Source organism: Crassostrea angulata, chromosome 4, assembly GCF_025612915.1.
Source record: "Crassostrea angulata isolate pt1a10 chromosome 4, ASM2561291v2, whole genome shotgun sequence".
NCBI classification, from domain to species: domain Eukaryota; kingdom Metazoa; phylum Mollusca; class Bivalvia; order Ostreida; family Ostreidae; genus Magallana; species Magallana angulata.
The window spans coordinates 6,382,006-6,394,082 of record NC_069114.1 but is presented as its reverse complement, the minus strand read 5'-3'; the positions used below and the strand labels follow the sequence as shown (position 1 = coordinate 6,394,082).

General features: G+C 33.8%; 2 protein-coding genes across 3 annotated transcripts in view; one reads left to right on the top strand and one right to left on the bottom strand.

Annotated features, from left to right (window-relative positions):
• The window catches only part of LOC128179670 (uncharacterized), a 28,808-nt gene extending 18,838 nt beyond the window's left edge, over nt 1–9,970 (top strand). The window contains exons 3-18 of the mRNA XM_052847181.1: nt 419–451; nt 624–736; nt 1,820–1,887; nt 2,614–2,846; nt 3,383–3,451; nt 3,665–3,919; nt 4,351–4,521; nt 4,679–4,729; nt 4,909–5,244; nt 5,644–5,802; nt 6,131–6,307; nt 6,515–6,667; nt 6,967–7,308; nt 7,522–7,863; nt 8,105–8,278; nt 8,726–9,970. Coding sequence (XP_052703141.1) covers nt 419–451; nt 624–736; nt 1,820–1,887; nt 2,614–2,846; nt 3,383–3,451; nt 3,665–3,919; nt 4,351–4,521; nt 4,679–4,729; nt 4,909–5,244; nt 5,644–5,802; nt 6,131–6,307; nt 6,515–6,667; nt 6,967–7,308; nt 7,522–7,863; nt 8,105–8,278; nt 8,726–8,913 — 2,864 coding nt within the window. The 3' untranslated portion in view covers nt 8,914–9,970. The remainder of the gene's footprint in view (nt 1–418; nt 452–623; nt 737–1,819; nt 1,888–2,613; nt 2,847–3,382; nt 3,452–3,664; nt 3,920–4,350; nt 4,522–4,678; nt 4,730–4,908; nt 5,245–5,643; nt 5,803–6,130; nt 6,308–6,514; nt 6,668–6,966; nt 7,309–7,521; nt 7,864–8,104; nt 8,279–8,725) is intronic.
• A 425-nt stretch (nt 9,971–10,395) lies between these two features.
• On the bottom strand, nt 10,396–11,256 carry LOC128179663 (EMILIN-2-like). Of its 2 annotated transcripts, none has more exons than XM_052847174.1 (2): nt 11,062–11,256; nt 10,396–10,951 (listed from the first exon to the last, which is right to left on the bottom strand). In XM_052847174.1, the coding sequence occupies exons 1-2, from the start codon at nt 11,243–11,245 to the stop codon at nt 10,536–10,538; spliced, it is 600 nt and encodes a 199-aa protein (XP_052703134.1). In that variant the 5' UTR covers nt 11,246–11,256; the 3' UTR covers nt 10,396–10,535. The 2 variants fall into 2 exon arrangements, with proteins under 2 accessions (XP_052703134.1, XP_052703135.1); XM_052847175.1 differs by having other exon boundaries at nt 10,396–10,948.
• Nucleotides 11,257–12,077: the final 821 nt, after the last annotated feature.

Genomic DNA, 12,077 nt, shown 5'->3' with positions numbered 1-12,077 from the left:
TCTGTCCAGTGACTCTGAAATAATCATCAGTGACATACAACAGGGAAAAAGGGTCTTGAAAAGTAAGAGACTCTAAAGAGGGACATAACTCTGTAAATTATCACAATTATTATAATTTAAGTTTAAACAATAAAGACGTTGGAGATCAAAGGTTAAATTATATATATATATATATATATATATATATATATATATATATATATATATATATATATATATATATATATATATATAAAATTGTGAAATCACTGCACCATTTGCAGAATGTTTTGCATTCTTTCCATATAACGTCATCTCATTAGATGTTCAAAATTTTTAAACTTAAGCACATGTACTTGTGTTTCTTTAGCCTGATTGAAGTTTTTACAGATAGATTGAAATTAAATAAAATGTTCTAAGACTTATTAATTATTTTTAGATTCTTCATCGTCTCAAGAGAAGGATGGTTTGGGTAAGACTAAACTTCTAGCATTTCCATTTTAAACATCCTTTGAAAAGTCAACAGAGATATATATTATTGTCAATTTTTCACAATCATAATATTTAATAAACGTTATGAATTTTCAAACATCCTTTTGATTCGTAAATGCCTGAATTCTCAAACCTGATGTCTACTTTGATAGGGATGATACAAGCCATTACACATATGCGAGTATTGAACAAAGCGTTCGTCATACAAATGTCTAACTCATCCAGTGTCGAGTTTCTACAATTCAGCAGTGTGTTTGAAGATGATGTAAGTAAATACTTTTTTCATTTGAATGTGCACCGTCTCTAGGACTAAGCTCCATACGAAAATTATGCCATTTTTTTATGAAAGTATGATGTGCACAGAATTATGCAAAAGTCACTCAATAAAACAAATGATGTCTTTAGGATTTCAAATGGCAAGATTGTTTTAATTGAATTTTAAATCCCCTTTTTGACTGATGTGGTTTTTAACGTCTTAAAACAACTTCCAATTGGTTTTCGGTCCGAGTTGATTTGACCGAGCGGTCAGTGACACACACTGTCGGTGTACGGAAGCCACAATGCCGACGCCCTTGCTACATAATTAAACAGCTGATCATAACTCCTGTCTTGTTAATTGAAAATTCTAGTCATATCAAAGATCAAATGGTTATAATTTGTCCAAATGTTTTTTTTTTTCACTTTAAGCAATTAATCAAGTTATTACATTGTGCACTATTGAAGATAAAAAACACAATGCTCATATTATGGTAATAAATCGAAATATATCTTCTGAAATAAATGCATATATAGTTTTCATAATTGCGATAGTTACCACTTTTAAAAAAGATAATTATGTGTTATGAAACACCAAATTTTATTTTTAAATAAAAATTTGTGGGAATTGAGACAGTATGTCAGTACTAATATTATCATTATATTAACCAAGTATAACCATCTAATGTGATATTCTCTTGAAATCCATAACTTTATTATATTCATCATAATTCATAATCATAATTCGGGAACTCCAATTGGGATGATATTACACTGTAATCAAATCTGCAGCAAAACCTGAATATAAAGAATTCTTGGTTACAAGAAAAAACATTCTCGTCCCCGTTTATTCTAGTATTTTTCTTAAAAATAAAAAAAATCTGTTATAAAAAGCGTCTATATAATATCCTACCCCAACCTCCTAGGCATTTATAAGCAAGTTTAAGCGTTTGTCAATTCAACCCCCCCCCCACCACCACCACCACCAACAATTTAAAATTCATATGAATTAGCATTCCAAAAAAAAATGATAATTTACCGTCTTAAAAAAATCGGTGAATGGTTTGAATATTTGTGCTTTGTCTTATTTCAGATCAATGAGGTTTTTCTAAGGAGTAACATCAGCACCTACTTCTACGGAACCAACGTCGACGCCCTCAGGTCGGTTTATTTTTTCATGACATTTTTTAATTCAAACAATAAAAACTATGCACCATGACCGCACGCATCAGCAATCTTCCAAAACACTTGCAGAAAAAGCCCCAAAATACATGTACCTCACAGCAAGCCCTTTATTACTGGTTTGATTTATGTAACAGCTGATCAATCAGCGATTTCCTGATCGGCGTGATCACGATGTTTAGCTGTGATTTGTGGGGATGACTTTATTTTTACAGTTGTGAGCTGTCGAGGGATAAATAGACAAGGACTGTCAATAAGTCACCAGGGGTCGCCCCGTGTGGGACACGACCTGCTCATTGTCAATTCAAATCAGGAACTTATCGTTTTCTCACAGCACTCCAAAAATTTCATCTGACGTTAAAATTGAAATATTATCCCTTCATAGTTTTTTTTTTTTTTAGGTTGATTTAAAAACAGGAATTGACAATAATTAACCTTTTGAAAAGTCAAGGGACTTTTTTTTTTTCATTTTTGCAATATTTGTCGTCAACGAATAATTATGTCAGCTCTGTACAGAACATCTGAAATGCCATGAAGCTCCTTAACAAATTAAAATATTTTGGCTTTATTTAAAATGATGAATATTATCTAAATTTGTATGAATTAAAACTTCTAATAGGTGAAAAAAAAGACCATATCTTTTTACTCTCTTTTTCTAGCTTACGCCATAATTATTTCTTACAACTTTTTATTCTATTTCCATAGAAACGGCAGCATTTACACACACAGTGATATATTCTTCCAAGACGTTGAACCCCTTCGGGATTCGTCCGTTTTTGTCAGTACCCTTCGGGACTCCTCTTCTCCTATTACTTACAAGAGTATAAAAGCCGTCCGGTTCGGTGACAACATCGTGGACTACAACAGTATCCACGTGGACTTATCGTTTATCACAGTCGACAGGTACCCCGAGAAACCAACGCTCAAGGGTGAAACAGGTGAAAAATTAGTCTGTTGATTAATTCATTAATTAATTGATGATTATAATAAAACATTTCTATTAAAACTAAAATATTTAATTGGATGAAAAATCAAACGCATCTTCAGAATTTAATATGTAAATCTGTGATTATCGTTATTTGTTTGAATAAATGGAGCAATCTTATGGTATAACTTCTATCCTAAACAACCAATTTCTTTTTTCACAGATTTTGCTATGGTGTTGTGTCATTGTGAAATAATATCGCTTGTTTGCTCATTTACATAAATGAATTCCTAAAAGACATATTTAGAACAATAAAAAAAATAACATATATCATTTTAGAATTAAAAAAAAACTTTCTGGGCGAAACCTCTGTTAAGTAAGGAAATAAACATTATTTTACAAATCGTGTTAACAATGTTAATAATCATCTGCTCCCTGTTATTAAAGAATCTTGGCGTCTAACATTATAATTAAACGTAGTTCCAAAATCCTTTGACAAATAATTTTAGGTTAATGAATTGCTAATGATCTTTCGTTTATTTTTTACAGAGGTTATGCATTCGATTGAAGAAAGCACAAAACCAAAATCATCTAGTTCTAACATTCCTGAAACAAATGGTTTGTATTCAAATAAAACGTTTTATTTCTTTCTTTTTGTGTACTTGCATATTTATTACTTTATAAACAACATTTATATGATAAAAGAAATTTGCAATTATCGGTGGGTTTTTTGTACATGCTGCGGAGAGTCGATGACATTCTTGCAAAACATTTAATATTAATTTTGTATTCATATTGCACTAATAATTCATAATTATGGAAAATTTACAGAGAAAGCCAAAGCGCCCGTTTTTATCCCTGACTTCAGAAGGAAAAAGCCACCGATTCGCATGCAACTTCCAACAACGGCACCATCCGTTGTTGAGGAGGGAGAGCCTGAAGTCATAAAACAAGAACCGGAAATTGAACCTAAGCAAAATAAAATTAGACCGGAAAAGGAAACAACAATGACCCCTGTTGTCACACAAACAATATCTACACCCAATCCGACAACATTCTCGTCAACAATTCATTCTGCTGGAATAGGCAAGTGTTTTGTTTATAGAAACTGTCTGTTAAGTGTTTGACAGAAATCTTATCAAATAAAAATACTTCCAAACAAGTAAAGAATAATTTTCCTTTTGCAATATGAAATCAAATACATGTACTAAATTACAATCGTTTTATGGAGTGACCAAATAAAACCAAGGTCCAGATGTTTTAATATTTCATGATAAATATAAACAGAACCATTCTATTCAAATAATATTCATGATCTCAAGCGCGGGCAAAACAAAATCGGGAATTAAGTCGTACAACATTTCTTTTCTGTTTCGGTATTTTTCGACATATTTTAAAAATATTTTAGTTTGAAAACCAGAATATTTCTATTTATTTTTATTTTTATTTTTATTACACGTTTATCTTAATGTGTGTATGTAAACAGAAAAAACCCTATATCGTCTACTTGGTTTTAGGTTCAACAATTTCAACAGACACAACATTGAAAGTGACAACAACAGCACCGACAACAGTAACGACCAAATCAACAACAACAACAACAACAACAGAAAAGGCATTTACTGCAACAAAGACAACAGCTGACATGGACAGTTCTAAAATACAAACATCAGTCAATGGTGACAAAGGTATGTGCATTCTCAAATACGGCCAAGGAATCTAACTCAACCGGTTATACTAGATGTTAAATAGGAAACGTTCTCGGCCTCTACATCAACTAATAAAACGGTTTCATGTACTTAACGCATTAAAACTCATGACGACTATTGTTTTTTAAAATTTCAGAATTATCAAAAACTACCGTTACCCCCACGAAAAGCACAGTAGGAACACCATGTAAGTAAATCAATGGACAGATCTAAAGAACCCAAATTTTCCATGGCATTTACATGTACTTGAGTTTTAAATTCATAAAGAAGTCAATTCGGAAACCCGTCACCAAGTTGTACTTTATGGTCAATTTGCACTGATTGAAAGGAAATGTCGTCTATATGTTGGTATCTTCTTTTGTGCAGATGTAAAAGTAACGACGAAAGTGAATGACACAGACGGGACTACGCCCCAGAATGCAACAGTCGTCTGCAGTTTTGGAAATATGGACGGATGGAAACTCCTTACAATTCAAAACACGCCATTAAAAGGAAAACCATACGTCATAATGAACTTGGCGTCAAACGAAAGAATAACGATCCCGAAGGAATTAAAGGAAAGACTGCACTTGAACATGGATGTGAATCGTTCTTCCGGTACAATCAGAATCAGCTTCCTCTTGGAATGTAGCGACCTCGGTCGGTATGTCTGCAAAGTACACAAGGGAGATTACTCGTACCAAGGCGGACAGGATTTAAAGCGTAAGTTACAATTAATTATAATAAATTATGAGGAACATTAAGAAAATATGAATCATTTAGAACAGTAACGAACTTTTTTGTTTGTTTTATGCTGAAGATGATAAACGCATTGCTTATTTACAATGTACATGCATATTGATTTCAAGCCAAGCTACAATAAAATTCAGATCAATTTTATTTTTGGTATTACATTTGTTTAGAAATCATAACGATGACAGTTTTATGACGTCATGGAACCATTGCCATAAATTACCTCACCTGAAGTTTTTGAAATTTTGAGCTTCGAATTATGGTTCTTATTACATGTATATGTTTACTGGGGTTTTCGATAAGCAATCATATGTATAATGTATTTATAAAAAGGAGTCACATTTTAAAAATTATATATTTTATTTACAGTGTTACCAACCAAACCCAGACTTACACTTCCAGTGGAGATTATTGAGGGTAAACCGATAACTGAACCCATCCTCTGTCATATGAATGTGGGATACCCCCCGGCCGAGTACCTGTGGATGTTCAAAAGCAGGGGTCAGACCTCGTTCATCAACATCGGCAGTAAGTAGAAATCAAATTACAAACTTTAAGACATGTTTACAAAATCAATCAGAACTGAAAAAATGGTCTTGCTTGACACGAAAGCCAGGATTGGGGAAAAAAATTCAGAAAAAATGATCAGTTTAACAAGATACGTAAGCTCGCCCGAATTTGAATAGAAGTTTTAATAAAAATTTTGGAGAACATGTGCCTGAGTTTGTTTGTTTTGGATTTTTTTGGTTCAAATTGTGGTAAAACACTATATAATATGAAATCATGAATGTGCGTTGACACCGTATATCCGTTCTCAAAAAATTGAACTTAATCGCCGGGTTTTTTTTTAATTCAGACCATGATAACAATCCAGATAGCCGGGGTGCGTGTGGACAGATAAAGACCTTACACTTACAGATGACACAGACTGACTTCCTGCACGAGGTCCAACTCAAATGTGTACTAGAGACAGTAAACCCCAGAGGGCCTCCGAAAGTTCTTGAAGATGTAGCAACTATTAAGGTTGTTCCGAGTAAGTTGTTTTTAAGCGTACTTGACTATAAAAATAATTGTGTAAGTAAATAAAATGAATACAAGAGGCGGGATATTATTTCTTCGCAAATGAATCAATTAACTTCTGAGTTCTATTGTTACTATATAAAGCTTGTGTTGCGGCTTTTACATGTATGCACAATTATATATTGATAAACGATTAACGATGAATGTTTTGAATTCACAGAGACGGTTTGTAATGGCGTCCCAGATAATACCACTATAAAGCATCCACACACCTGTGACAAGTACATTCTATGTAGGAGGCCCGACATACAGGTGCTACCATGTCCCGACAGCCTCTGCTTCGATCCCCACACAAAGCGGTGTGGACAAACAGGTCTAACCTTTATCAATGTATCAGTTAATTCATTCATTTATGCATTTTGTTTGTTTAAATATTCATTAGATTGATAATGATTCATTATACAAAACACATGTTCTTAAGAGAGATTGTATTATTAGACGCAGCTGAGATTTTAAAAAAAATAGGATTAAATTTATTCCCTTGTATACATCGTGGTTGCTTCGAATGGCAGTCGCATTATCAAACAGCCACCGAGCAGATTTTTTGCTGAATTAATTTAGTTGTAAGTAATTATGTCTTCATTGAACACTAATTCTTTACTTTTTTCACAGGTCTAGAAATGTCGTCTGCTGACGCTTATTTAAATGAAGGCGTCACGTTACTCTCCTGTCGTCTGCTTCACGTTGGCACGTGGACATCTATCTCCGTCTTTAAACATGGCGCCGAAGGAAGCAGATCCAGAGTCCTCGTGGCGTACAATGATTCCAACACCCCCGTGATAGAGAAGGAAGTGAGCAATCGTCTGCGGGCTACTACTGACCGACTCTCCAAGTACGAGGTGGTGATCACCCTATGGATGTATTCCCTGGGGTGCGAGGATGAGGGAGAGTTCTCCTGTACCGCCGACGTTCCTTTTGCCGTGCCGGAGGCGTTTGGAAGACTCAACATCATAGGTTTGCTTACGTTTTCCATAAAAAATAATCATTACACACTTTTCTTTTAAACCACATTTTGACAAAACCAGAGGTTTTTTTTTTTTCAAAGAATAAATATTTAAAGTTTAAAATTATAACAAAATTATCAACATTTTCATTGTTTAAAAAATCAAAAGGAAATACAAAAAAGTATTTAGACCATCATTTCACAGACTTCCTTTACTATTCTAGCAAAACCGGATGTTCCTTCTGTGATGTTACCAACTGAAATCATTGACGGTCGAGAGCCACGGGAATGGGTTAGATGCACTGGTAACGTAGGATATCCTAAAGGAAAAATGTACTGGGAAATCCGAATGAAAGGCGAAAAAGAGTTTTCAAAACAATTTCCGTTCCAAACAAAGAGAGATAGTGAAAATACCACAAACTGCAAAACATACGTGACTAATGAATTCCGGTTCACACCAAACGCAAAGCATGATGGGATGGAGGTGAGATGCGTTGTGGAGAATCCAGACACAATGCCAGATGGCAGACGACTTTATACGACACAAGAAATCCACGTCATACCCGGTAAGTATCCAGATGAATCGTGACTAAAACGTGTGACCATTAAATAAGAATATAAATTTCCACCATTGCCAAATTCTGAAGGCCTTTTCTTGGGTATGTTAATTTGCAGAAACGAATCACGAAAACAGAAATTTTTGAATGCTATTCGAGTTTAATCTTAATTGATATGAGAACTGTAGAAAAATCTTAAATAATATTCTTATTAACTTTATGGAATCTGAACTCCAACATATCTTTACAGGTAACTTCTGCGAGGGCGTATCACGTGACAAGCGGCCCCACCCTAACAATTGCCACCAGTACATACAATGTCACGATGGTTACACGTATGTACAGCGGTGTAGCATAGGACTTTGTTTTAACACAGATACCCAAGACTGTGACATCAGACAGAAAGAAGAAGAAGAAGTCATAGGTAAACCAAATTTTTTTGCATAAAAGAATTTCAATTAGAGTTGCTTTAATAAGAGTTTGGAATTTGGGCATTACGTCCAATTAGATGAAGTTGGGTCTGCTCATGGTTATATTAAAAGTCCAGTCAATGGCCAATAGATATGAATACACGAAACGCAATGACACTTGTCCGACTTCATCCACGACTTTATATTGCCGTCAATCTAACAAAATAAAGCACACATTAAAAAAAAAAAAACTTACCGATTTTGACAGTCTAGAAATATTGATGAGCATTTCTTACAAGTCAGAAAGAAGGTACTCAATATTTTAAAGCTTCTTTTGATGAGCAAAGAAAATAGTTACCTCTAAACAAAAGTTTTTTTTATAATGGCTATAGTTGAAATGAAATCTTTGAAATCTGAACTCTTTTCATGTGGAAATCATGATGATTGTTGTTTTTTCATAGATCCTGATTTCCCGTGCAAACCAAATCGGAATGGGGTGTATTTCCCGCACAAGTCTCTCTGTAATAAGTACATCTGGTGTGTACAAGGTCAGGAGGTCATCCAGCACTGTCCACTGGGGACTCAGTATTTCAAGGACGGACAGTGCACGTTCGAGGAGGACAAGTTCCACTGTAGCAAAGCAGCATAATATTTCCGTACATGTTCCGAGGAAGTGGTATCATCGCCATTATAAACGTCGGTGATTTCGACGGCCATTATCAATTCCTGAACAGTTGATGACGTTAATTAAAACGCCATCTGATAGGAAGTGATATCTTGGAAAGATGACCGTAAACTGACAAGTTGACAACGGAATGACGTTGTCTCTATTTGCGATGACATTGGCCATATTTTGGCTTGCAGTGAGTTGGAGATTGGTGTTATATAAAAGACTAGGTGCCTGGGAATCAGTAAGTGTAAACGTGTTCGGCAAGGATTAAAAATGTGATCAAATTGCTCCTACAAAAGAACAATACACTGTGTAAGTCCATGCGGAATGTAGTGATGAAATCACCATGTAAATGACACGAGAAAATGAGAAAAACAACTTCGAGGAAATTAAAGAGGACCAATATTCCAATTAACAAAATTATATATTCATACCACATGACAAAAGACCAGGTTTATATGTATGCAACGTTAATGAGAAACACTTAGGTCACAGGTAATCATTAAATGTGTTTTTCTCTCATTAGTTTGAATGTACTTATGTTAAGTATGACGTCAAATGCTGCCATGGCAACACAATTATTCAATGGGCATGGTATGGAGTACAAACTGTTTATCAAATGTAAGTATATCCATGTCCATCGAATGGTTTTTTAAAAATACAAACAACCAATATTCATTTACCACTTCATATAAATGTTAAGTAATTTGGGTCATTAAACAAATACGCTTGGAATGGCTACAAAATGCGAATTCCAGGGGTCAGAATTGTAAAAGTACCAATCTTATACCGAACAGTTCTACAGACTTTGTCATTTTGAACAAAGTGTTTTGCCTGTTGTGACTATTAATCAACATAATACAATGAAACTGAAGTCTCATTTTATTTATTGTTGTGCATTTGTGATTAATTAAGTTAATATGAATTGGTACATGTATATATCGCTTCATTTGTATCTGCAATTTTTTGCGTGTCTATGTGTGTACATTTGTTATCATTATTTTGTAAGTTGTTGTTTATTTTAAATAAATTCCTAAAAATGAACTGTCAATGTCTAACACCTAACGGCGTCATGGGGGTTGCAAAATATGTGGTCACGTTCCTTTATATGAAAAAACATCCATATTTTTGTTCAAAATCTTCAGTTGTCTCATCACTGTAATCTCACAAAAGAGTTGCGCTGCCTTGTGGAGAAATGCAAGACTGTTCATTGTTGTCATTCTCTAACAATCTTCACAAAAACAACGATTATTACATGTATATGTTCATCAACAGCCAACTTTATTTTATTTTGTTCATTGATAATTAATAAGGTAGAAGTTTAAAACGTCTTTTATTGTAATTTTTGTTGAATTTTTCCAATTTTTACCATTTTGGTTCCAACAATTTTTATTACTACGACTTCTTGCATACATTTGTATGAAAATCATTTTGGAAAGTATATATATATACATACATATAATAACATTCATAGAAACACTCTGGGAAAGGCTATTTAACGAGTTTTTCTTTTAATTTGTAATTTTATAACAAGTAAATTACAGTTCTAATCACAAGCAAAAATATCTGGTATACATTGTACTTTGCAAACAATGTATCGTTCAATACAAGAGGACTCCTGTGAATCCTGAGTAAAGGTCGTCGTGCACGTAAGCGTTATTTCTTAGATTTTCAACTTTGACATGGTCCCCAGATTTCAGCTTCACGATGACTGTCCTGCTGATTTGGATTCCTGGGTTTCCTTTGTGCGCAGATGACACGTGGATGAATCCAACTGTTTTCTTGTTAACTTTCAGAAGTAGCCAGATCCCAGGGTAAGATAAAGAATCGACAACAAACATGTAGGTTCCCGCCACAGGACACGTGAACACTCCCGTTCTGTCGTCATATCCGTTCCCGTCATTTATCAGAACTGCGTCATATTTTACTGTTTGTCCAGCCCCGAGCGTTAGAGGTTTGTAGTCCAAGTTGACAGAAAAGCTAACGTGTTGTTTAGAACTTGCCGAATCTGAAGCTGCTTTTTGAAAAACAAATTGCTGACATTTGACAATTGAAATGTTTTTGCAACAACAATAGGCTAATAAATGAATGTTTGTCGTGATATTTAGTCATTTTTTTTTCAATTACCTGAAGACAGTCGAATGAGTTGTTTGAGAGCTGATGGATCCAGGGTAACCGTGGCTTTTGTGTTGTCGTAAATTAACGACTTCAACAAGTTACCTTGTGTCCGTTTGTCTGTTTGTGAGCTGTTCCCTCCGTACATCACACCAAATACACTAAATAACAACGCACAAAGCAAAACATGCACCATCTTCTAGACGATTGAAAAGCAACAGCGTACAAGCATTCATAAGTTGCTTTTTATAAGAACTGATACAACACCTGTGACACTGCTGTCATCATGCAACTACACCATTTATATATCATATTACTTAACATATACAATGTATTAGTAGGTAAAACTATATAAGCAACATTGATTTTTAAGAACTGCCTAATTTTTAATATGATTTAACAAACTGCAAAGTTTGCTTATTTCAAAAAAGATTTTATATAGTCTGAATATTTCTTTATTTATTTTTTCTCACTATTTTTTTGGTGAATCTGAATTTGATGCAATTTCATGTAATCTTTAAGGTAAACTCTCTTTTTTGATGATATATCGTGATGATAACACGTAAACAAAAATCTAAACTACAATTAGTTTATTTCCCTGTAATTTGATAATTGAGAAAAACTAATTTTGCAAAGTTTAAAAGTCATTACAAATGAAATTATCCCTGACATATCTTGATTTACAAAAGTATAAAGAGTGACAAATTTTGTTTCAATCCTTAAGTTACAGTATTTAAGAATGTATTAGACTATTTAGATATAGTTTCCTAATAACCATCACTTTTAATATATGCAACAGGACAATTGTTAGACATTTTGCAAGGTCAAACCTAAAATTCATAATCAAAACTTCTTTTTTTTATGATTTATTTATTTTTGAAATACAAGCATACACACAATTACACCCACAAAAACCACACACAAACACACCAACTCACACACTCGCCATCATATTCTAAATAATAAACTTACTTTTTTTAATTGCGCTAAGCAGTGGTTACTTGCTTGAAAAAAAAAGTAAAAACAAA